Source organism: Molossus molossus, unplaced genomic scaffold (genome assembly GCF_014108415.1).
Source record: "Molossus molossus isolate mMolMol1 unplaced genomic scaffold, mMolMol1.p scaffold_m16_p_6, whole genome shotgun sequence".
Lineage (NCBI taxonomy): Eukaryota > Metazoa > Chordata > Mammalia > Chiroptera > Molossidae > Molossus > Molossus molossus.
This window is the reverse complement of record NW_023425399.1, coordinates 44920543-44946737: the sequence shown is the minus strand read 5'-3', so window position 1 is coordinate 44946737 and position 26195 is coordinate 44920543. Positions and strand designations below refer to the sequence as shown.

Below are 26195 nucleotides of genomic sequence, written 5' to 3'. Positions count from 1 at the left end.
TGAATTACACTGTAATTGCATTGCAGATAGCCCTTTAGAATTGGGAACTCTGATAGGCAAGGGATGGGGAAAAATACAGCAAAGTAAAAAGTTTGTTTCACTCTTTTGCAAATATGTTTGTTCTGTTTCATTAATGTTAAAATCACATAAAGATAACAAAACAGCAGGTAAATCTTTACATTTTTGTTTTAAGGATAAGCTGACTTTACTGATGATGATTTCATATATATAAGGCATATTCTCTTCCTGGGTCCATCTGTTTTCTCAAATGGTCATTTGAATAGCAATGCAGTGATACCTCGGTTCTCGAACGCCTCGGATTTCGACCAAATCGGTATTCGACCAGGAGATTCGAGAAACTTTTGTCTTGGAATCCGAACAAATATTTGGAACTCGAACTTCCGAGATGAGCCGAGTTGAGCCGAATGGCGTTCATTCGGCCCAGCGCGCCTTGCTTGCGTCATCAGTGTGAGCGCAGAGAGAGAGTCACGCTTTGTGGAGAGAGTCACGCTTTACACTGAATTTAACCCTTAGACATACTGTACACTTTTATTTCTTGTTGAGACTTATGTTTTTCTACATATTATATACAAATTAGGCCAGTAAATAGGCATTTTCTGGGGCTTGGAACGAATTAATCCAGTTTCCATTATTTCCTATTGGTTTCATTGCTTTGGTTCTCGAACAATTTGGTTCTCGACCGTCCTCCTGGAACGAATTATGTTCGAGAACCGAGGTATCACTGTATATAGAAAACGTAAGAACACCATAAAGTTCATAATAGGAAATTATGGATTTAAGAAGTATGAAATGTATTGTAAAAGGATGGGTTTTATGGAGATTTTTCCATTTATCAAATCTTTTAATTTTCAACTTGACTTTTATGTGTTCTTAATGATTTGCTCTCAGTAAACCAATACAGTCAGCTCTCAGTAAACCAATTTTTGAACTATGTATTATTTATAGAACACTTTTAATCTTAGGCTAGATTTTCCCTACCTCACTGTGGTTTTTTGGATTATGTTCTTTAGGAAGGGAAAACTGATTATAATGTCTGCCGAAATAAGCCAAATGTGAATCTTTGATACATAGCAGAAAACAATGAAAGACTAAACATATGAAGCATTCTAAAATAAGATTATTTGTGAATTGTCCATTCTCCCATGTCATCTGAATGACTGAAAGTGCTTCGTACTGAAAGTTTTTCAAGTTTAAAATGACCTCCTTTAAATACAGAGTGGGGCAAAGGTAGGTCTCTAGTTGTTCCCTATGGAAAATAACACAAAAATTAATTATACTAGAAGAATAAACTCTGTTTCGCATATTCACAACTGAAACGTACTTTTGCCCCACCCTGTATTTAAAGAGCCCAGAAAAATGATAATAAAAAAGAAATGAGAGATCCTGATGTTCTTCTGACATAATTATTACTTTATCTTTCCTGAAAGCTAAGAGAAGCCAGTCTATCAGCAACTGTGTACAACTTTCTGAAGCTTTGCCTGCCACTAAAAGCGTTCCACTCCTCCTTCACACCGTGAGCGCTCTCTTACCTGGTCTCTCTTATTCCTCTTGCTCTCACAGGCTCTCAGGTACTGTAATGCTTTCTCATGTGTCTGTCTGTGCTCCTGAGCTTCTTTAGCTTGCCTCCGGGGCCTTGCTTCCTTTGTTAATATCCCCACATCATGCATGTGTGCTGGGCATTGCACTTTGTGTTTATTTGCAGTGAATATTAATAATTATTTTTATGTAGTTAGATGTTGAATAACAACTAATAGTCAAGAAAAATTTCTGTAGCACCAGTGGTGTTTGCATTCCCAGTTAAGAAGGATAAGAGGATTTTTTTGGCCCATAATTTTTGATAGAGGGGAATAGTGATGCCTCCCTCAGTGTATCTTCTATACAGTGCCTAGAAAATGGAAGGGGATTTTTCATAAAATTTTACCAAAGATTTGAGCATTTCAATGTTAGAAAGTGTGCTGTGCCTTCCCCAACATGAGTAAACTGGAAAAAGTATACAGACAAGACTTCTTGGAATTAATAAATCATTATCACGTATAAAGTGAATTTTGCAGATTCATACTGGTTTGAATAAAAAACACTGCTAAAAAATGCTAATTTTTCAAATTGTTTCTGGGCTTTAGCCAATTAAAATAGAGTTTAGCTACATGTGTTTTACACACTCTGAGTTTTCTGGTTTATTAAGACATGTTAGCCCGGCCAGTGTTGCTCAGTAGTTGAGTGTTGACCCATGCACCAAGAGGTCGCTGTTTCGATTCCCAGTCAGGGCACGTGCCCAGGTTGTGGTTCAAATCCCCAGTGTGGGCATGCAGGAGGCACCCAATTGATGTTCTCTCTCATCTCTCATCGATATTTTTATCTCTCTCTTCCTCTCCCTTCTTCTCTCTCTAAAATCAATAAAGAAAAAACAAAAAAGACAGCACCAAAAGTGATTTGGGGCATAGATACTCCAACAAAAGGATTTACTGTGCTTTATAGTCTACATCTACTTGTTTTTTCAGTGATTCTAAGTTGAACTGAGTCTTCTTACTAAAGAAGGAAATATTTTCATGTTCTTTTTTGTTGTTGTTAATCTTTACCCGAGGATATTTTTCTTTTGATTCTTAGAGAGAGAAGGGCGGGAGAGAGAGAAACAAACATCTGTGTGAGAGAGACATATTGATTGGTTGTCTCCTACATGACCCCAACAGGGGCTGGGGATCGAACCTACAACCCAGGTACTTGACCAGACTCAAACCTGCAACTCTTTGGTCCCTGGGCCGACGCTCTCACTGCTGAGCCAAATCAGCCAGGGCTTCATGTTCTTTTTTATTTTCAGAAGGATGGCATTATACATTAGTATTTATTTACTACTGGTAATAGCCTAATTGTGGCTTTCTTTTTATTTTATTTTATTTTTTATCCTCACCTGAGGACATTTTTGCATTTATCTTCAGATAGAGCCGGAGGGAGAGAGGGAGGAAGAGAGAGAGAGAAACATCAGTGTAAGAGAGACACATTGACTGGTTGCCACCCACACAACCCAACCGGGGCCAGGGACAAATTGCAACTAAGGTATGTGCCCTTGGCAGAAACCGAACCCGGGACTCTCTGGTCAATGGGCAGATGCTCATACCACTGAGCAAAGTCAGCCAGGGCCCAATTGTGGCTTTCTGTGGTACTAAGTTATGTCATACTGTGGCTCAGCAAAGCAAAATTAAAGCTTAATTCCCCTGATGAGTTATGTAAAGATAGTATTATTTAATTTATAGAATATGAGAGCAGAAGATAGTTTTATTGAGAATAAGTATTATGGTTCTTAGAAAAGTATTTTTCTCTAGTAGATACCAGAGGTGTCTACATTAAGATTGGTACAGAAGATGGGCACCAGTAAATTAAATTATTGATGTACAGTAACTGCTTGATAATTTGGTTTTTGAAAAAATACTACTACTTAGAGATGATTACTAAATTTTTAAAATAGTTTTGCTTTCTGTTTGGCTGATAAACACCCAAAAGGAATTTTTTTCATGTTTTAAAGTTTTCTTTTTACAAAGTCCACCCCCGTTCCTCCCCCCCCCCCAACAAATAATTCATTTAAGTTTTTACTAGTTTGTCCAGAATATGTTCTCCGAAGAAATCTCTTCCTCTTAGAAATCTCATTTTGGAGACATTTTTCTCATTCAATATTATATTTTAGTTTACTCAGATTCTGATTTCCTTATATACATACACTGTTCCAACAGAAATTGAATCTGATTTAGAGTAGTGATTCTCAACTGGGATAATTTTGTCCTCTAGGGAACATTTGGCAATGTCTAGAGCAACGGTTCTCAACCTGTGGGTCGTGACCCCTTTGGGGGTTGAACAACCTTTTCACGAGGGTCGCCTAAGACATAAAAGTAGCAAAATTACAGTTATGAAGTAGCAACAAAAATAATTTTATGGTTGGGGGTCACCACAAAATGAGGAACTGTATTAAAGGGTCGCAGCATTAGGAAGGTTGAGAACCATTGTTCTAGAGACATTTTTGATTGTCACAACTGAAGCAGTGCCACTGACATCCAGTGGGTGGAAGCCAGGGATGCTGCTAAACATTCTGTCATGCACTGGACAGCCCCCACCACAAAGAAATCTCTAACCCAAAATATCAATAGTGCTCAGGTTGAGAGACCTGATTTGAAATGAAGCAGGCCGTGGTGGGTCTTTGTTTTTGTCTGCCTTTGGCATTCTTATTCCTGGTTTTATGACACAAAGGGTAAAGAGACTGCAGTATAGTGTTCTTCCTGTTTCATCTGACTACAATAGTGAACTCCTCCTTAGTCTAATGCCATTTGTTCTTTACTATTAAAGTGATGCCATTGTCTTGTGTTTTTTGTTGTTGTTTTTTTTTACAATTTTAAACCCATTTATTTTTTGTGTGAAGTGGTTATTAACAAGTCTATATAAGTTTAAGTGAAAAGAAGTGTTTTCATGAAAGCCTTCAGGGCTCAGTCGTGTGTCATATATTTGGGAGTAGCACTGAATTTGGCATAGGACTTAGTGACCTTTTTTACAGCTTCTAAGAAATTTTTGTCAGTAGCTATTTTTCACCATGCTCTGATGGCAAACATGCCAGCTTCTGTGCAGACATTCCTGTTCTCAGCACCAGCACTATTTGGACACAGTGATGCTAACAATTCAAATGTGATATCTCTTTCAATACTCATTGAATGTACATGAATCTTAAAAATGATCAGGTAGGCTAAATTCAATCTGTCTGTCCAATCTCTCTGGCCTCTTCGGTGCTGGATCCAAAGTGTTAGGTCTGTTAGTGGCTATCAGCACTTTATAATGTTGCCTCAAGGATCAAGACCATCCAGCTGATTGATCAATTCCAACACCATTCTCTCTACTTCATTGTCACCTCCAGCACCATCATCAAAACAAACCCCTCCAAGAGCATCAGTTTCATCAAAGAAGATGAGGCAGGGTGTTTGTTGTTGTTCTGGCCATTTCATAGAGCTCTTGAACCATTTGACCCCCTCACCAACGTATTTCTATACAGGTTCAGGTCCAGTAACTTGAATGAAGCAACCATCAGTTCTATTAGCAACTGCCTGGGCCCAGAGAGTTTTGCCTGTACCCAGTGGACCAAAGGTCAGCACAGGCTTGGAAGGCTCCATGCCAAGGTTACAAACCTCTCTGGATGAAGTAGAAGGGTTTCAGCTACTTCTTAAAGTTTCTCAATCTGTTGCTTACAGATGCCCACATCACTGTATGTAATATCAGGTTTTCCTCTACCTGTATCATGGTAACTGTCGAGTCAGCCTTAGGAGGCAGTGGAATGTGAATTAGAAACTTATTTCTGTCTACACCAACTCTCATTCCTTTCTTCAATGTCAGTGGGTGCTACCTGACCACTGAGGTCCACCGCAAACTTGGCAGACTGCTTCATGTTGATAATGTACTTCGGGTCCCCCAGGTCAGCACTGAACATCTTGCAAACCTGCAAAGGCTGTTCACTCTGGTGTGTGCTTACCTGCAGCCAAATCCCGGAGTGCTGGTGAGGCCAGGCCAGTGCTAGACTCTTTAATACCAGTGAGATGTTATTGAATGTTGTCTTCAACCTGCTTGATCTGCCTAGAGTAAGTGCTCTAACCATAAGTTTTCAGCAAGGCAATATCACCTCATGCAGAGCTTGGATAGGCTTGTCATCCTCCTTATCCTCTACAATTTTCCACTGATCCACACCAAGGTAATCCAGCATTTTTTTTTTTAATCCTAATTCGAGGACATTTTTGCATTTCAGATAGAGTGGGAGGGAGAGAGGGGGGAAAAGAGAGAAACACCAAGGTGTGAGAGACACATGAAGTGGCTGCCACCTACATGACCCCAACTGGAGTGGGGACAAACTGCAACCGAGGTACATGCCCTTAGCCAGAACCGAACCCAGGACTCTCTGGTTTGCAGGTTGACACTCTAACCACTGAGCAAAACCAACTAGGGCGGTAATCCAGCATTTTAGGAAATCCAACTGCCACAGTTCCCTGGTAATTACACAGCCATTGTCATTGTCTTTTGTAGCTGTTCTGTCAAGAGACTGGGCCAAGAGCAATGAATATCAGTCCTCAGTCTTAGATTGTATTTTCTCCACTGGTTGGCACATTAGAGTGTTAAGTTTGTGCTCCAGTTTAGATCCTAGTGTATTGGCATACCTTGCTAACATGTTGCTAAATATCTAGATAGATGTATATTTACCTATACATAATATGCAGACCTGTCATCTAACATTGACTACCTGGCCCCAAGTGTTTTTACTACAAAAATGATTGGAAAAAACTTTTGTTTAAATTAACATTTCTTGTTTTTGTTTCTAATCCATATGACTATTCAACCCACCAATTGTGTTAATAATATGAATAATAGAAACTTCCTTACCTTCAGCCACTATGATTTCTCATTCTGATCTTCTTATGATTATTTGGCTTCAGCAGAATTTTGGGGAAGTCGAAACCACCTGTAGTCCATTAACATGAATTGCTACATAAACAAACATGGGTGGTAGAATTGGCAGTTTCTGTGATTTCTCTTTTTCTCCTCTGTGGGACCAGTTCTTTCTCGTTTTGCAATTTTAGCTGTTTTTATGGTGAGACATTTATCAATGTGTAGCAGTGATTTTCAGTTTTTTTTTTTCATTTCATGGCACACAAGATAATTACTAAAATTCTGCAGCACACCAAAAAATAGATTTTTTTGCCTGCCAAAAAAAAATAGGTATAATTTTGATTCATTCACACCAACGGCTATTGTGCTGGCTGTTGTCATTTTTTTTTTTTTTTTTTTTTTACTGGACAGTCTAAGGGAAAAGAGGTCAGTGCCCTGACTGAAATAGTCAGGTATTGCATGTTCTAAAAATTCTTGCAGCTCATCAGTGTGTGTCTTGCAGCACATCAGTTGAAAACTGTAATGCTTACAGGCCATGCACATGGTTGATTTTATTTTTCTTCTAGGAATATTGTAATAGTAGCAATTAGAGAATCTGTGATCTTCCCTCATTCTAAAAGAGACGTAGAGGGACCTGACTGAAAGCCTCACTTAGCTGCTTCTGCACCTGGGTCTCAGGCTTCCAGGTAGCACTCCTTGATTGTCAGGAAATGCTTGTTGTTAGGGTCCAGGCTGATTCACCTTTGGACCTTGGGGAAACATTAAGGTGCTGAATTGGTTTAATTCTCTTGTGTTTTTACAGGGGCAGGTTGGTGTTGTGCACAGTGCTTTAAAGATAGGAAATAATATTAATTTTGCTTATGCAACCTTGTATGAGAGGTTAGTGGAATCTAGAATTTTGGTTGTAGAAAAACGAGTCTCATTCTTTGAAAAGTGGTCAGATGTCTGGAATAAATAGAAGTTTCTGAAGAGTTTACACACTTACTTTAATCATACTGATTCTTCTCTCAATTGGAAAAATGATCCTTATTTGATTAGTTTTCTGGTGTTTTGAATGGAAAGCAGTGGTATAATAATGGTATTGCATAACTTATACTGTTAAGAAGCTAGAAGGTATTTAAAATTTGGGTTATTGGAAGTGATGATGTGATGTATCTGAGAAAGAATTTAGCTCTTTGAAGTGATTTAAACAGATATTGTTATATTCAAAACACATAATGCATTAGAACTCCCAAAATTTATAATGAAATTTTTATATACTGTACATTTTTTTCTATTTTGAATATAGGATTATCTTTTATCTTGATATTTGCATATCAGTGTTAAAGTGGTTTTAAATATATTATGAAAGGGTAATTGCTACAACTGATACTGTAAAATAGGAGCAGCTTGAACAGCTTTAGTTGCTCTTTCTCAACAAATAAAAGGCCAGCAGAGGGAGCTCAAGAACTGTGTTTTTTAAAGGAAATGCACCAAGAAAATGTTTTTAGTGTTTGTTTATCCATTTATACAAAACATATAATAAGTATATACTTAGTACAAAGTGTGAGAAAACGCCAAGAAATACATACTTACAAATCAGGAAATTGGGATAGGTAGAATATCAAATTATTTTTTTTCACACTGTATCACTTAACTGTCAACTGCAGGAATGGCTTAAGGTACCAGTAGCACAACAGCCCTCACAGCACATTTGACATTGGTATTCTACCCTTCCTTCCCATCCTCAGCATAGATGCTCCCACTCTCACCACTTCTGGCGATTTCTACAGGCTTGGACTTTCTCCACCGGAGAAGCCCCCTACCGACAGTTTTACAAAAATAAATCCTTAAAATTGCATCAGGCCAGACGTTGGGAAAGCAGACCAGCTTGTAATGTCAAGCTCTTCATCCATCTGTTGTGTTGTGGACCAGTGGGGACACTTAAATTTGGAAGCCTTGGTGCTGCGGCTGTATTGTATCCCACCAGATGGTGATGTTCTTTATCTTTTAAAAGATGCTGCCAGTGTTCGCCCAGCCCTTACTTGTCTGCTCATAGTCCAGAAACCAAAAGCAACCTGTTTTTGGCATCAAATTTAAGTGAATAAAACCCACTCTTCCTGCTATCCATAAAAACTGGCACTTGCTAATTGTTTTTTAGAGAATTTCGAAGCTCTTGGGGGGTGGGGGTGGGGGTCCCTGTACTGATATTGGATTAATAAGTAGATTCATTAACAAATATAAACTCTTCTTAGAAGGTTTCAGAGTCTTGCATAATTAGAATAAACAGTGCAAGAAGAGAGCCAGAAGGCGCTGGTCGTATGGTACTATTTGGTTTCTGCTGCCTGATGCTGAAGAGCCTGAAAAATAGACCTGTGAAAAGTGTGGGTAGAACACAGATATATACATAGGTCTTGTGTGTCTCTGTGGGAAATTAACAATTTTTGGCTGTTCAAGAGAGGAGTAAGATATCCTAGAAAGACAAGACTTTAATGAGTCTGCTCTTGTACCTTGGCTTTCCTTTGCATATACCCTCAGTTTGGCTTCCTTTCAGTGTCTAAACTTTCAGACTGTGGCCCAGTACTCTGAAATATGAGTAAAAGATCAAACAAATTTCATAGTTTTGAGTTCTTGTAACTTGTATCAGTGTACTTTAAATGAATTTTTATTTGGATAGTATAAATAAAGTAGCAATCTTTTGTTGAAATCCTGTCTTTCACATTTAGAATCTTCTACATACAAATTCTTGGTTGGAGTGAACCAGAACTTTGATTTGTGGCTCAGATTAAAGGGTTATAGAGGCTGGCACATTGACAGTAAGTCTTATTTCACATAAGATAATACAGGCTGAATTTTGATCAGTTGCTTCTTAGAAGAAGTAAAACATTAGCTAATGAAACTTTTGTAAAATATGTTATAGTTATATTGATGTAAAGTTTCATGACTGCGTGAGTAAGCGTGGAGTCTGGTGAGGGATGTAATGGTGAGGTTCACGTGCAGGACTACTTAGTGAGTCCTGTAGGAGGGGTGCCCAGGCGATATGTGAGGGAGGGAGGGAGGAAGGAATGGGTGTGAAATTAACATAGAGGAGTAAGCGGTGGGAGGGAGAGATGAGCAGGTGCCAGGTAGGCTAGGGGGTTGCTGGAGACTAAGTGAGTGTTCAAACTCCTTGTGCAGGGTCAAGTCTGTGGGGTGAGATCTAGGACAGTCCTATACTCACTGTGAGGATCACAGGCTTGACTGAACAATGATGGAGGGCCTCAGGAGAGGAATGGCGCAGTCAGATCTTTGTTTTAAAGGCCACATAGAAGATAGATATAAGGGTGGCAGGTAAAGGGAGACAATGACCAGCTAAGAGATTATTATAATAACATAGGCTAAAGATGATGCCATGCCAAAGAAGTAGTTCTAGAGAGAGAAGATGGTGTGATCTCCCAGTGCCTTGGGTTGTTTTTGGAGATTAAAATGAGCTGTAAAGTTTAGAAATGAGTTAGGAGGGCACTCATTCTCCAGGGCAATGTAGTTTGTAATAATGCTAGTTGAGATTATCACACAGTACTCCCCTGTGGTTTTTTATTTTATGTCATATGTGTATTGATTCTCTAAAAAGACCAGCAGATCATTTTTGTACTTTGTAGATTAATTAAACATTACATTTGGTGACATAAGCCATTCAGTAATTATCATATTTTATTTTGGACAGTTTTACATTTATCCATTAAAAGGAATGGTAGTGTTGAAATCCCCATGTTTCCTTTTATCTTTCATTAGGATGTGTGTATATGTGCATGCCCACTGATTTCTACACCCCTCAAATGTAAACCCATTCCATGTAACTCCTGGATCTCTTTCCTGGTCATGCCCATCCCTGAATTACAAATAACTTTTACAGGTGTCAAATCATTTCTCTGGCTTTTCCTCTTTTTTCCCCCCCTTCATGTAGATTAAAAAAATAAAATACCATGTAGTACTTTAAAGGAAAATCTATTCTTGGAGTAGAATATTAGTGTTAACAAGTGTAGGAAACTTTATGATGTAAATGCAGATTATCTTACTGTACAATTTTTGTGGAGAAAAGGTATATCTAAAACTACAGTTTTAGAATCAGTTGTTTTAATCGGTGAAATTATTATTTTTTTAATCTTGAAATGCATTTCTACATGTTTTGTGTTCATTCCCACAGAAATGGAAGAATGTCAGCAGTCAGAAAATGCACCTGCAGTCGAATCTGGCCACCTGGTGGTAGGGCAGCAGCAACAGTACATTCGAAGCAGCAGCACACCTGATGTCACTGAGCCGCTGTGCTCAGAGTCTGCTCAGGGTACGGAGGTGCTTCAGTTATTAATGCAGAATTGTAGACTCTGGCTTGGAAGAAGCTGTATGTGATACTGCTTTCTACATTTGTTCTAATTAAATATTTCAAGAGAATTTACTTTTTATGTTTAGATTGCAAGTATATGATTTCTAGCATTAAAATATTTTCACTATTTTAATATATTTATCTAAATTACATATATATGTCCAGTTTTTTTTAGTGTGGCATTTTTGAGAACTTGAAAGATGCCCAGAGTGACCGGAATATATATGAAGCAGAGAATGCTACACTACAAAGTCAGGGAGAGCAGCAAGTTAGGTAGAAAGCAGGACAGGATTAGGTGGGTGTGGGAAAAGGCCTGAAGAAGGCCACAAAAGTTGGCAGAATGGAAAGCTGCCCAGACATGTAAAAAATCTTGGTAGCAGCTTATAATAATGAGGTTGAAAATAATAACTCGTAACAGCATTAATTTACACAGTTTCTCCAACAACTTTCAGTAACAATATGGGGTGGAAAGCAAAGAGGCAGATGGTTAGACCTGTAAACAGTAAATAATGTATGTATTTTACAGTGAAAGAGCATGTGTAAATTGTGTCTGGTATCAGTGAACATGTTTATCATTTAGTTTAGTTTCATGAGTTATATTAAAAAGTAAACAACCTCATTTGTCTACAAGTTACCTCATGGTTCTTAATGTCAAGGTCATGCAAAACCTCATCAGATGACTAGAGAAGTATTGACTCTTAGAAATCCTCTTGAAATAAGAAAATACAGTAAAAAATAATTTGAGAAATATATTATCTAAAGATTTTCTATTCTTGGAAAGGTTTTGTGTAAGATTGTTGTGATTTTTTTCCCCTTGTGTATTTGGTAGAACCTACCAATTGCCTGGATTATTCTGTGGGAAGGTTTTAAAATACCATTAACATTTTAAAATCTTTTTAAGACTATTAATATTTTTCTTTCCTGTTTTGATTTTGATAATTTTGTTTTTCTAGGAATTTGTTCAACTCTTATTTTTTATTGGTTTCAGACTATTCACGAAGTGCTCTTATAATCTCTGTAATGTTTGCAGGCTTTGTGGTGATAGTCCCTTTTTAATTACTAATTTTGGATACTTGTTTTTTCTCTTATCAGTCTTTATTCTCAAGAAATACTGAACCACTTTACTGGTTTCTTCTTCCTGTCAGCTCACATAGCTAACTCAGGCAGCTTTTCTCTGAGATCTCTTTCCCAAGGCACCCAGGACAGGTCGTCTTAACCTTTTCCTGTGCTAACATGATGTGTTAAGTGGACCTATTGGCCACAGTGGGTAGCATTCATTCCTTTCTCTTAAAAGCTCTCTGTGAGCCAAAGAGACCAGGTTTATAGTGTGGACTTGGCCATAGAATACCAGTTTGCCAGACTTATGACTCCTATTTTATGTATCTAAGAATATCTAAATTTAATAATTACCTTTATATATACATATTTTTTTCAGTTTTACTATCTGAAATATTCTTTGTGTTGATTTTTTTCCCACAAAACCTCTAGGTCAAAAGGTAGAAAATGTACAGAATGTGAGTTCTTCAGAACCTAAGCCTGTTCAAGAGAAGAAAGAATATGAAGGAATAACAGTAAGATATTTTCAAACCAAATTTATCATTAAAAATAAATGTATGAATTACTGGCACAATAAATAAATTTGTTAATGGCAGTCATAGTTTTCTTTTAAAAAGTTTTTGTCTATTTAGATGGGTCATAAGCGATACAACTTTGAAGTCTTTTAAAGTCTTACTTGCTTTCTGTAGAAGGTTATAGTCATATCACAAAAATAAAAAAATTAACACAAAGTGAAATTCACCAGCTGGTGTTTAATTGTCACTGTATTTTAAATCAGGTATCCTTGCCTTTTGAACATATATTTAAATTTCTTGTTTCTGACATCATTTTAGGTAGTACCTCCACCTGACATAAGTTGCTAGATAAGTCAGTTTTTGCAAAAAACTGTATGGTTTCTTTTTTTCTTTTTCTTTTTTTACTATGTAAAATATCATGTAAAAAACAAATATAAAGTATAAAGAAGAAAATTTTTAAGTAACCCATTACTCATTTATGCAGATAACTCCTGTTTATTCACTTTTTAAAAATGTGGTATATAAAACCATCAGAGAAGAGTACAAAATGAAAAGAGAAAGCCTCTTGCTTTCCTAGAAGATAAACCAGTGTAAAGTTTCTTTTGTCTTTATTTTTAAAAAGGGCATATAACAACCTATATATCTATAGTCTGTATGTATATGTGTATCACATATGTATATTTCAGTAATCATGTAAACACCTACAAACCAACCACTCAGCTTAAAATTTAGAATAATTCCAATGGTGCTGCTTTGGCACATAAATACCTTCCTTGTCCCCTCAGAGAGCAACATTTTCTTGGCTCTGTGTTTATCATGCCCTTGCTTTGCTGTGTAGTTTTGTGCTCTTCTCTCTCCCTCTCTCCACACACACACACACACATTATATATATATATATATATATACACATACACACATTCTCTCTATATATATACTCTCTGTATATACACACATACACACACTCTATATACTCTCTCTATATACACAACACACTATATATGTATATATATACAAACTGTCACTCTATACATGCACACGCACACACTACATATACACTCTTATACATACACACACACTCTCTATACAGTGATACCTCGGTTCTCGAACATAATTCGTTCCAGGAGGACGGTCGAGAACCGAATTGTTCGAGAACCGAAGCAATGAAACCAATAGGAAAGCGTGACTCCACAAAGCGTGACTCACTCTCTGCACTCACACTGATGACGCAAGCAAGGCGCGCTGGGCCGAATGAACGCCATTCGGCTCAACTCGGCTCATCTCGGAAGTTCGAGTTCCAAATATTTGTTCGGATTCCGAGACAAAAGTTTCTCGAATCTCCTGGTCGAATACCGATTTGGTCGAAAACCGAGGCGTTCGAGAACCGAGGTATCACTGTATATATTCTCTCTATATATATACACACACACTCTTAGTTTTTCTTATTTTTAAACATTATTAAAATGATATTGTTTTATTCACTTTGTTATGTATTTCTAAGATCCATCCACATTGTGACACATAGCTATAGTTCATTAAATTTTCCCTGCTGTATGATATTTTACTGTGACTATACCACCATTTATTTCCATTCTCTTGTTAATAGACATTAGATTATTTCAATTTTTTTAAGTGAAAGATGCAGCTATATACATTCTTGTATGTGTTTCAAGATCTACATGTTTAAGGTTTTCTCTATGATGGCTATCTAGGAGTAAAATTTGTGGGTCATAGTAGAAGAATTTTTTTTTACAAGAGAATATGTTTTCCAAAGTGGGTTGCATCATCTATATTTCTGCCAGCAATTTATAAAGAGTTGCCATTCATCCACATTCGTGTCAACACCTGCTTTGTCAGATTCAACATTTTTATGACTCAAGTGTGTGAAAATGGGGTTTTATTTTTTTATTTTTCCGATTACTAATAAAGTTTGAAATCTTTCCATGTATTCATTGACCATGTGTGTGTCATCTGTGAAATGCCTAATGATTTTCTTACCATTTTCCTACTGACTTGTCTTTTTCTCTTTAGTTTGTACTAATTCTTTATATAGTCTAAATACTGATCCTATTTTGGTTATTTCTGGCAAACATCTTCTTCTAAGGTACAGCTTATATTTTCATTTTCTCTATGGTGACTTTTGATGAACCAAAGTTCTTAATTTTGGTATTCTTGATTATCAAACAATTTTATATTTAGATTTTATGGAAATTAAAAAATACCAATCCATATGGATAAAAATATTACCTTATATTTGTGTTTCAGTTTTTCTCTACACATTTGAATCTTTCCTCTGTCTGAAATTGATTTTATGTAGGAAGTGAGGTAGGGATCCAAATTCCACCCCTGCTTGCATGTGCATAACTATTTGTCCCAGGTCTCATTTATTGAATACATTATTTATTTTATTTTATTTATTATTTTTATTTATTGATTTTAGAGAGAGAGGAAAGGAGAAGGAGAGAGAGATAGAAACATCGATGAGAGAGAACATCCACTGCCACCTCTTGTATGCCCCCACTGGAGATCAGGCCCACAACCTGGGCATGTGCCCTGACCAGGAATCGAATGGGTGACCTCTTGGTGCGTGGGTCGACACTCAACCACTGAGCCACACCTGCTGGGCTATGGAATACATGTTTTTTTAAATTGATCTGAAATGCCACCTCTCTTTTGGTGTTTTATTTTTTTCAAATCTCACCTGAGGATATGTTTTTATTAATTTTAGAGAGAGATGAAGGGAGAGAGGGAAAAAAGGGGGAGAGGGAAAGAGAGAGAGAAACATTGATGTAATAGAATAACATAGATTGGTTGTCTCCTACTGGGGAATCTAACCTACAACCTAAGTACGTGACCTGACCAGGAATGGAACCTGCAACTTTTTGGTGTTTAGGACAATGTTTTAACCAACTAAGCAACCTGACCAGGGCTATTTTGGTGTTTCTTATCTTGATTCTGGTTATTATCTGATTTATTTCCTTTGGTGTTGGTGATTGTTGATTGAATTCCAATATGGCTTATCTTAATCTACAGAAAACCTGGTGTGTGAGGTGATGGAGTTTCACCACGACAGTATTTGCATGTGTTTCTTCCAGGAACTAGGGAGTGCTGCTTTAATCCTGCAGTCTTGGTTCTTTTGCCACTGGCTGTGGCAATATTAGATTTATTCTTGAAATAGCCCCATTTCACTGCCCTGGTTTCTATTTGCTTTGGGGAAGGAGGATGTGGATCACTTGGAGGTTTATTTTATTTCCTGTGAGTTTCAAATTGCAACCCATATTTTGAGATCTGGTTCTATACCTGATGGAAATTTCATTTCTCAGTCAGAAGCAGAAAAGCCTGCATTTTGCTTTTCAATTAAGGAAATATCTGGGTATATTTCCATTATCACATTAGATATATACCATCTTCCTTTAATGTTTTATACTATTTTTTATATACTGTTGGTCTTCTAAATATTTCATTCATGGCCTTCATCTGTTTTACGACTTAATAATTATCCTGTCTTTTAATTATATCTTAGGCCTTCTCATAGTTTGCTTGTTTAATGTTCATCCTTTTATTTGGTTCAGTGAACCCAGGCTTTTAAATACACTCTACACTGGAGGACCTTAAATTTACATCTTTATTCCTTGTTTTACTCTCTCTCTCACCATCCTGGATTTTTGTTGCCTAGGTATAGGATATTCTCTTTGGATATTTATCCCAAAGATGAAAATTCAAATATCAGAAACTTTCTCAAGTTCCTTTGTTAATCATCCTTCTTTTTCCTTTCTTCCTTTGTCACCATTGTTCTCATGGTCCCCTAGAGTTATATCCTTTTGTGATTTAATTTTATTCCACTGTCATATGCAGCTGATTATAATCTCTTGACTGCCATTCTGCATTTTCTTATCTATTTTTCCTCCCCACCTTTTTTTTTTAATCATCAAAAGTTTTATCTGCTCATTTCTGAATCACCATAATAGTTCCATAATAATTTTCTTCTTAACACTAATCTGTCCTACAGATAACTACTAGACTTTTCTTTCTAGTTATGTTTTTAATCACAGTAAGCTATTGTCTAGAACATATAGTTGCTCATTTTGTCAGTATTGGTTGAAATTCCTAAACCTGATATTAAAGGCCTACTGGCAACTGCCTCTTTTAGAAAGTGGTCTGCATTTTCTTTTTATCTGTTTCCTCTTCACCTGACTGCCCTGCATGGCCTGCTATAATCAGCTTCTCTTCCTGCACATACAACTTGCTGATTCCACTATGCACTTCCTGCCTTGAATCCCCTTCTGCCTTCTCACTGCCACTTCATGTCTGTTGCCATCTTAAACAGCTGTCCTGTAACTGTGAGCCAGTTGAGTTAACACTATTCTGCATACCTTGTAGAGAGAGTTTATTTGCATATTTTGCTTATGTACCTTGTAATCATTTTGTATGATTTGTGTACGTTTTGTCTCTCTAAGAAAGTCATACATTTTAGAGGATGCAGATTGCCTCCAAATGTTTTAGTGCTCTGTATTTAACACAAGGTCCAGTGTTGAGCTGTGCTCAGAAAAGCGTTTCATGTTTAACGAAGGTGCTGAGTAACCTTTAGAAAAGTCTCAGTGGAGTTTATGCCTTCCCTGCCAGCACACACACCATTTGTGGGTAACTTAGGCCTTCTGCGGAATTGCATTCACTATATATATGCGTGTGTGCTTCAGCAGAGGAACAAATAGAACTTTAAAATAAATTATTTTCTTATAATTTGGCATTTTTTCTCAGTAGATCAATTTAGTTGAATGTCAGTTGACAAAGTAGAAGCCATAAATTTCAGATCTTAAGTAATTTATAATTCTATTACAGTAATTTATAATTCTTTTACAATAATTTGTGAACACATCCTTCAAATGGAAAACAGCATTCAAAATTTTTGTTGCTATTATCATTTGTTGTGTTTTTCTTTAGAAATGTGGGTTAGAAATTTAACAATCTTGTAAAAATTAAAATTTTCCTGTAACAAATGCAATATTTCTTTTTGTCTAAAGATCTTAGTTCGAAGAAGCAGCAGCTCTGCGGAATTGGATTTAAAAGATGATTTGCAGCAGATACAAGGAAAATGTAGGGAAAGACAGAAGAGTAAGTTCCAGAAAATGTGGTCTGTATTCATCCAGATTTAGAGTTGATGTATTTCATTTTCTTTTTACTTTCTAACTCAAATGATAGCATCTGAAGAGACATGGTTGTGAAATGGGAAATTTTTATTCCTGGAATTTCAGGATTTTTAGTTCACACATACAATAAAAACAGTTTGCCATTTACCTGAACCTTAGAGGCCTGTCTTTCCACCCCTAGACCTTTTACCAGGTGAGAAACACAACCAACGCTAATGACCAGGTGAGCAGACAGACCAGGAAGGAAAAGTGATGTTTCCTAGAAAGTTCCCACCAGCTAGGAGCAAAATGCTTCAGAGGTACATTGAAGTCAACACTATAAGTATTTGAAAAATAAAATTTTATTGGAGTTCTAGCACATATCATGTACTGTAAAATGTGGCCCTAATACTCTGTTTTCCCAAGGGCAGGTTTTGGGCCACATCATTTTCAGAGCAGCATAATAAACAACTTAGATCCAGGGTTGTTCTTGGTGGAGTGTGGAGGAGCTTCTCTTGGCTCCTCCTCCAAATTCTGTTGGCTTAGAGTTCCATGACAATGAAGTAAGAGATATAACAGGTTGGTGACTAGGACAACTTTCGTTTCTTTGCAAGAGAACAGGATAGCAGATTAAAACCAGCAAGGCTGGGGACTGTCAGCAGCAAATACAAAAAGCAGCTGAAAGAGTGAGCAGACAAAAAGGGTAGACACATAAAATTGTTATAAAGTAGACAGGAGACTTGAAGAAGTAAACTGTTTAGATCTGTTTTGTGTTAGACAAAATAACCCTATAAGGCTTAAAATAGCCTTTGAGAGCATCATTGTATTATGACAAATTACAGCTTTTTAGTATATAAAGGAAATATTTTCTATTGGAGAAAATGTTTTATAGTAGAACACCTCATCCCCCAGTGATCCTGGGTGATTCAGCCTGGGTTGAGGTCTAGACATCAGGCTCAAGATGTAAAGCATTGTTAGGCTCTTCTAGCCAGCAGAATAAACTTGGGTTTGTATGGACCAATTCCTCCATTTCCACCCACCCCCAGCTGAGTAAGTTTCAGTAGAAAACTTAAGGACTTGATGTGATCTTTTAGGTATATGGTATAATTGAGTTGAAACACCTTTAAAACAATGCTACTTGAATGATATATAGTGGAACTTGTAATGACTATTAATGCCCAGCAATTAGAAGCTCTGTTTCATTGAGCAAAAACATCACACAGACACCTTTGAGCCCCTATGCCCTGCATGATTCCTGCTGTGTCAGCTGTTTAGTTATTTGTGTGTGGGTAATAGTGAACATTCTGATTCCTGTCTATTAGTTATTTCAGACTTTGGTTCTTCCATTGTGCCAGGTGAAAGTGTTAGCAGTGACACAGCTCTGGGCTATAACAATGAGGCAGAGTTGTCCATGAGCTCATGGCAGACCTGTGAGGAAGATGCAGAACTGAACACTCCTACAGATGTGGCTGACTCTGATGCCCATCATTGGTTACAACTGAGTCCCACCGATGCTTCAAACTTAACAGGTAATTAACTGTCTTTGAAAAGGAGGCAACTATGTTAACAGGAGGGATATCCTACAATTTCCTAGTTGGAAAAAATTTGGGGATCCTTTAGCACAGTGATGATGGGAGTGCCACCTGCAACCAAATTGGTTGTGGCAGCCCTTAACTACCTGTTTATAATCAGTCGTGAATTCTGAGACATGTGTTGAGAGGGTTCTAAAACAGTGGCCAGATAATGGAAGAAGTATATCATGCCCACTGCCGTAATTCACCACAGGAGGAAACGCTGATACGTCAAGCTTTACTCTGGAAACAGAAGAATGATTTTATCCACTTTATAAGGGTACTAAATCCAGGATGAGTTTAAGACTTTGAATAGCTTATTGATTAATATGTTTGAAATTTTACTATAAAACACTTGATACATACAAGGCAAGTTAGGACATTTATGTAAGTTATGGGCTACAGTAATAAAGTGAGCAGCAGTGAGCCTAGTACACAACTTAAGAAATAGAACAGCATCCAAACCAGTAAGATTTCCTAGAGGGTCTTCTCAAATCCCTTCTTCTCTCCCATCATCCTGTGACCTTATCTCCAATTTTTTTTATAATCCCTTGATTTCTTCATGGTTTTACCACATGTACCTGTGTCCTCAAACAATCAAATATATCGTGTTTTTTAAAATGATGTTATACTCTGTATTTTTCACACCTTTACCCCCAAGTATTATACTTCTAAGATTCATGCATTGACTACAGAGCCAAACCCTCTGGGTATGCATCCAGGCTCTGCCAAGGAATTGCTAGGTGGCTTTGAGCTAGTTACTTAATTTTGCTCTCCTTTGACTTCTTTTCTGTAAAATAGGGTTAATAATTGTCCCTACTACAGAGTTGGAGGAATGAATGAGTGAACATACAATTCTAGTGCACAGAATAGTGTGAATGGAAGTGCTCTGCAGTTTTAGCTATTCACGTGCACACATACATGCATAAGCACACATGTGCATATTATATGACCCTGCATACACAAACCTAGAAACCTTCAGTAACCTCACCTGTGTGATGGGACTGATGAGAATGGGGAAAACAAAAAAGAGTTGGGTGTTTGTTTTGCTTTGTTTTTGTAAGTATCAGGAGAGACTAGTATTCTGAGGAACTCAGTGTGGAAAATACTGACCATAGCCAAGTCTTTCATGGTCTACTATACTCATGGTTACATACATATATCTTTTATGAAAAACAAACAAACTATAAAGCACATGTTGAGTATAAAGTATTATTAAAATGCTAAAAATGATTTTAATATATATAAAGTCTAAAGTTTTACCTTAGTTTCTTTTTTTGTTTTATTTTACCAAGGAAACTTTGCTTTCTATTAATAATAACATAAAGTTTAACCAAAGTCTCTGGTATTTTGGAACTTTCTGATGGAGTAACATTAAAATTTTATAAAGTTTACATAGAAAAATGGTGTTGGATAAAATGTATTATCTGTAAGATGAGACGACAGAGTCTGATCTTAATGTGTATTTAATGTGTGCGAATTTTGAGAATAAAATAATAAAGAAAAACAGACCAAGTGAATAACGTATTGCCTTATAATGCTGTAGTGCTGTCCTTAAAAGATAGTGGACAGTTTTGGTTTGTGCATTCAAATCTGCCAATGGTAGAAGCCTTACAAGAGCAATGAGAAAATGGTTGGCAAAATCATGTGCTTAGTTTTATAAATTAGTGGGTAGCAGCAATTTGTATTTCTCAAATTTGTGTTTCTTTTAAAAGTGATGTAAAATTTTTTATATATAGTTATTTTGAATAATAATACTGTAAATTTATATGGGATTTAACAGTTTTACAAAGAACTTTGAGACATACTTTTTGGTTCTGTATGGTAAGCAGGCCAAGTCTTACAAATTCTGTTTTAGAGATGAGAAAACTGAGTCCCAGAGAAATCTTGTCTAGCTAGAAGTTAAGTGCCAGAGTTGGAACTGGATTTTAAAGTGTTTTGACTCCACATGCAGTGCTGTCTACTCCCTTCTACTACATTGCTATTAAAATTATTACTGCAAACACTCTTTAACTAGTTGAAGATTATAAATACATTTGTGGAATAAATGGCTTCCTTGGAGTCAATATGCATACAGACTACCCAAGGGAACTCATGGTGGCACTAATTGAAGGCAACACTGAATCTTTAATAAGTTCAGTTTATTTAAACAAGAACTAATTATTTTTGTTAAAAAGAAAGAAAATTGGGTGATTACTTTTTTTGTCTATCCTTTGGATAGTTTTGTTTTTATCCTATTTCAGAGTATACATGGGATAGTTCAATTTAATAAACTTATATGAGGTAATTGTATATGATGCACACTCTGTGTCATGATTAATTCCTCCAAATACTTAGTTCTTTGAAATACTAATATAGAGAATCAATATACTCAGTTCAGTAGTTCATCTTGTCATCTGTGAAAAGGACAAACTGTAATATGATAAGGTTTAAGGATTATCACAGTTCTGAATTTAACTTTCTGTTCTTAAGAGAGGGATTTCTTTATAAATGTACAAAATAAAACTCATGTTAGCTTGACCTTTAGGACATGCAAAGAGAGTATTCAAACAATTTGAGTGTATCTGTTTCTTACTAAATAATTCTACCAATTATCAAGTGATTAAAACAAACTTCTAAAATCATCAATTCCCATCACTGGCAAACTAACAGTTTAGTTTTATATCTGCTTTCTCATTTAAATCATTTAATGTTTACTGAAAATAACAGCTAAATTTCTTGTGCATTATTTCAAACTGTACCCGGGATTTGTTTTAATCAAGTATGATGAGACATGCAGACATGGAAATGATTATCATGAAGGAAGAAGTTTATACTCACAGGTCCCTGGAAACAGTAGGCATGTTCCTCCTGTCTTTCAGGCACAGTGTTTAGGAATTCCATTTTGAATTTGATCTGCAAGTTTTATTGGATTGCTTCAATAGATTATGGGATACTTATGTGGGAAATAACAGATATCTTAGGATCCTTCATTGTCTAACACAGTGAGATACTAACAGCTGTCCTGGGGTGCAGGGAAGGATGCAGACCATTCTTGGATCTGCTTTGGCTCCTTGTCAGATTCACTCCTTCTTGCTCCTTGTTGGTTCTTGTCATTCCTCTACTTGAGTTCCTCACATTCACCAACTGTACTTCAATTTCTTTGTTTAGGTCTTAAAAGCACTAACAATATATGTACTCAAGATGACACTTAGTGGGAATTAAAAATTGCCTAGAAATCAGATTTTCTTTATTTGTGTGGGAAATTTGTGAGGAATAGAACTTTGGGAATAATTATGTTAATAACAAATGGTGTAAGATAATAGAGAAAGGGTGTTAGTGGTGGAGATGGGACCAAAATTTTATTTTATTTTATTTTAATTTAATTTTATTTTATTTATTTTATTTTATTTTATTTTTTATTGTTAATCCTCACCCGAGAATTCTTTTCTATTGATTTTTAGAGATAGTGGAAATGGGCTAGAGGGAGGGAGGGAAAGAGAGAGAGAAACATTGATGTGAGAGAGACATCAATTGGTTGCCTCCTTCTTGACCCCCGACCAGGGCAGGGGATCAAACCTGCAACCCAGGTATGTGCTCTTCACTGAGAATTAAACCCAAAACCCTTTCGTCCATGGACTGACACTCTAACTGCTGAGCCAAGCTGTCAAGGGCAGGAACCAACTTTTTAAACTACCTCCAAAGATTCAAAAGAAAAGCAAAGCAAAGAGATACTAATTAAATAAATACATTGCTAGATAGGAAGAAAGATGGAACACTGGTTTAGCTGTATGCATGTACAGTTTATGTATGTCACATAAACCTTAAAGCAAAAATCATTTATTAGTGACAGCAATAATTCTGAATTTATATTAACACAATTGCCTCAAATATATGGAGAAAACTTTGGCAGAATTATAAGGAACTACTGCCTGGCCAGTGTGGCTCAGTGATTGAGCATTGACCCATGCACCAAGAGGTCGCTGGTTTGATTCCTGGTCAAGGCACGTGCTCAGGTTGTGGGCCCAATCCCCTGTGGGGGCATGCAGGAGGCGGCCAGTCCTCTCTCTAAAATCAATAAAGAAAAAAATTTTTTTTAATTATAAGGAACTACTGATAAAACCATATTCATAGTAGAAAATTTTAATAACAACTCTAAAAAAATGATGAATTAAGTAAAAATATTAGACTAGAGAAGACTTATGCAGTACAATTAATGGAGATATATATTGAATGGAGATTTTTTACATATATAAAACTTTGAACTTAATTAAAATGTACAGGTTATTTATTTATTTTTTTTTTATGAATTTTTATTTATTTTTTTGTTACAGATATTTTACCTTTTTACCCCATTGGCACCCCCCACCCCACCCCCTCCACCCTGTCCCCGGCTTAGTTGTCCATGTCCATTGGTCATGCATACATGCATATAAGTTCTGTGGTTTATCTCTTCCCACCCCCCCACCCCCCATCCCCTCTTCTGAGGGATGTCAGTCTGTGCCCTACTTCCATGTGTCTGGGTCTACTGTATTCCTCAGACTGTTATGTTCATTATATTCCGTATATAAGTGAGATCATGTGGTATTTGTCTTTTTCTGCTTGGCTTCTTTCACTTAGGATAATACTTTCCAGGTCCCTCCATGTCGTCTCAAAGGATAAGAGATCTTTCTTTCTTACCGCTGCATAGTACTCCATTGTGTATATGTACCACAGCTTTTTGATCCATTCGTCTACTGGTGGACACTTGGGCTGTTTCCAGATCTTAGCTATTGTAAATAGTGCTGCTATGAACATGGGGGTACATATATTCTTCCTGATTGGTGTTTCAGGCTTCTTAGGGTATATTCCCAGCAGTGGGATCACTGGGTCAAATGGAAGTTCAATTTTTAATTTTTTGAGGTAGCACCATATTGTTTTCCATAGCGGCTGCACCAGTCTGCATTCCCACCAGCAGTGTATTAGAGTTCCCTTTTCTCCACACCCTCGCCAACACTTGTTGTTTGATGATTTGTTGATGGCGGCCATTCTGACAGGTGTGAGGTGATACCTCATTGTTGTTTTAATTTGCATCTCTCGGATGATTAGTGATGTTGAGCATTTCTTCATATGTCTCTTGGCCATTTGTATGTCCTGTTTGGAGAGGTGTCTATTCAGCTCCTCTGCCCATTTTTTAATTGGGTTCTTTGTCTTCCTTTTGTGGAGTTGTGTGAGCTCTCTGTATATATTGGAAATTAACCCCTTATCTGATACATCATTGGCAATGATGTTCTCCCATACAGTGGGTTGCCTTTCCATTTTGATGATCGTTTCTTTTGCTGTGCAGAAGCTTTTTAGTTTGATGTAGTCCCATGTGTTCATTTTCTCCTTTATTTCTGTTGCCTTAGGTGATGTATCAGTGAAAATTCTGCTCCGTATGATGTCCGAAATTTTGTTGCCTACATTTTCTTCTAGAATTTTTATGGATTCACGGGTCACATTTAAGTCTTTTATCCATTTTGAGTTTATTTTTGTGTATGGTGTAAGTTGATGGTCGAGTTTCATTTTTTTGCATGTAGCTGTCCAATTTTCCCAACACCATTTATTAAAGAGGCTGTCTTTACTCCACTGTATGCTCTTGCCACCTTTGTCAAATATTAATTGAGCGTATTGCCTTGGGTCCATTTCTGGGTTTTCAGTTCTGTTCCACTGGTCTATATGCCTGTTCTTGTGCCAGTACCAGGCTGTTTTGGTTACAGTCGCTTTGTAGTATAACCTGATATCTGGTAATGTGATCCCTCCAACTTTGTTCTTCTTTTTCAAGATTGCTGTGGCTATTCGGGGTCTTTTTTGGTTCCATATGAACTTTTGAAGTATTTGTTCTAGTTCTATGAAATATGTCGTTGGTATTTTGATGGGGATTGTACAGGTTATTTTTAAAAGCACATAGCACATTTTCAGAAATTGACCAACTAGATCTTTAAGCAAGTCTCAACAAATGTCATGCTTTGAAACTAGACCACATTCTAGGAACAAACAGGTAATGAAACAAAAATACATTAAGAAACTAAAAGCTGCACTTTAGATAAATTAAGCCCAAAAAGAAATTAAATTAAAAATTAGGAAATATTTCTGTCTTGACTACAATGAAAACTACATATCAGAAGCTCTAAAATGTTGCTGAAGACTTATATGGAGAAAAATATATGTTCTTAGTTTATATTAAAAGAGGAAAATATTGATCTATGTGTCCTATTCAAAAAATTAGGGAAAAATGGCAGAATAATATATAAAATTTAATAAAAAGGGTACTTGTAAAGCAGAGTACATACACATATGTGCTAGAAAGCAATAGAGAAGACAAAACCAACTCTTTTTTTTTAAATTTATTTTTTATTGATTAATTTTTGTTACAGATGATTCTCCTCAAAACCAACTCTTTAAAAACAATAAAATAGACTAATAGGCAAGATTGATCAAGGAAAAAATATTAGGAGTGAAAAAGGAACGGAACTACAAAAACAATATAAAATTTTAAAATAATACAGTAAGTTAGTTTGAATATATTTATAAAAATAAAGAACAATTCCTAGTTTTACTGAAACTTTAAATAAATTAGAAACTGTTTTTTTTCTAATCTGTTCCAGGCACTAGAAAGAAAGCTCCCTGATTTCTTTTATATAACTTGTGTTACCTTGATAATGAAACCAGACAAGGTGTATATTTAAAAGGAAAATTAGAGTCCATTTTACTTAAAAGCATGTAAATAAAAATCCTAAATAAAGCATTAGCAAATGAAATCTAAGAATATTGGGAAAGGCTCATAGATCAGAGCTAAGAAAAATTCATTCCAGGAACACAAATGCAAAAGAAAAAAAAAATCCATCATGAGATAAACATTAGACAAATCCCAATTAAAGAACATTTTACAAAATATCTAATCAGAACTCCTCAAAATTCTCAACATCTTCAGAAACAAGGAACATCTGAGAAAATGTCAGAGCCAGAGGAGGCTAAGGAAACATGACAATTAAATATATTGTGATATCCTGGTTGAAATCCTGTCTTTACATTAGATAAAAATTAACAAAAGCAATCTGAATAAGTATGGACTTTATGGTAACGTTTTGATATTGGTTCATTAATTTTAACAATGTACCACACTTATGTAAGAAATTTAGCAATATAGGAAACTTAATATGGAGTATA

General features: G+C 36.3%; 1 protein-coding gene and 1 pseudogene across 26 annotated transcripts in view; one reads left to right on the top strand and one right to left on the bottom strand.

The window, feature by feature from the left end:
• The window catches only part of RALGAPA2 (Ral GTPase activating protein catalytic subunit alpha 2), a 412816-nt gene that overhangs the window by 172632 nt on the left and 213989 nt on the right, over positions 1 to 26195 (top strand). For 23 of the 26 annotated variants that reach the window (XR_004957055.1, XM_036244703.1, XM_036244701.1 and 20 more), the window contains 5 exons: positions 1449 to 1589; positions 10586 to 10723; positions 12251 to 12333; positions 17353 to 17443; positions 18813 to 18986. Coding sequence is in view for 25 of the 26 variants with exons in the window: in XM_036244703.1 (XP_036100596.1) it covers positions 1449 to 1589; positions 10586 to 10723; positions 12251 to 12333; positions 17353 to 17443; positions 18813 to 18986 (627 nt within the window). In the remaining variant the exon portion in view is untranslated. The remainder of the gene's footprint in view (positions 1 to 1448; positions 1590 to 10585; positions 10724 to 12250; positions 12334 to 17352; positions 17444 to 18812; positions 18987 to 26195) is intronic. The other 3 variants (XM_036244712.1, XM_036244710.1, XM_036244709.1) reach the window with 1 other exon arrangement.
• Positions 4488 to 5746, bottom strand: LOC118618457 (annotated as a pseudogene).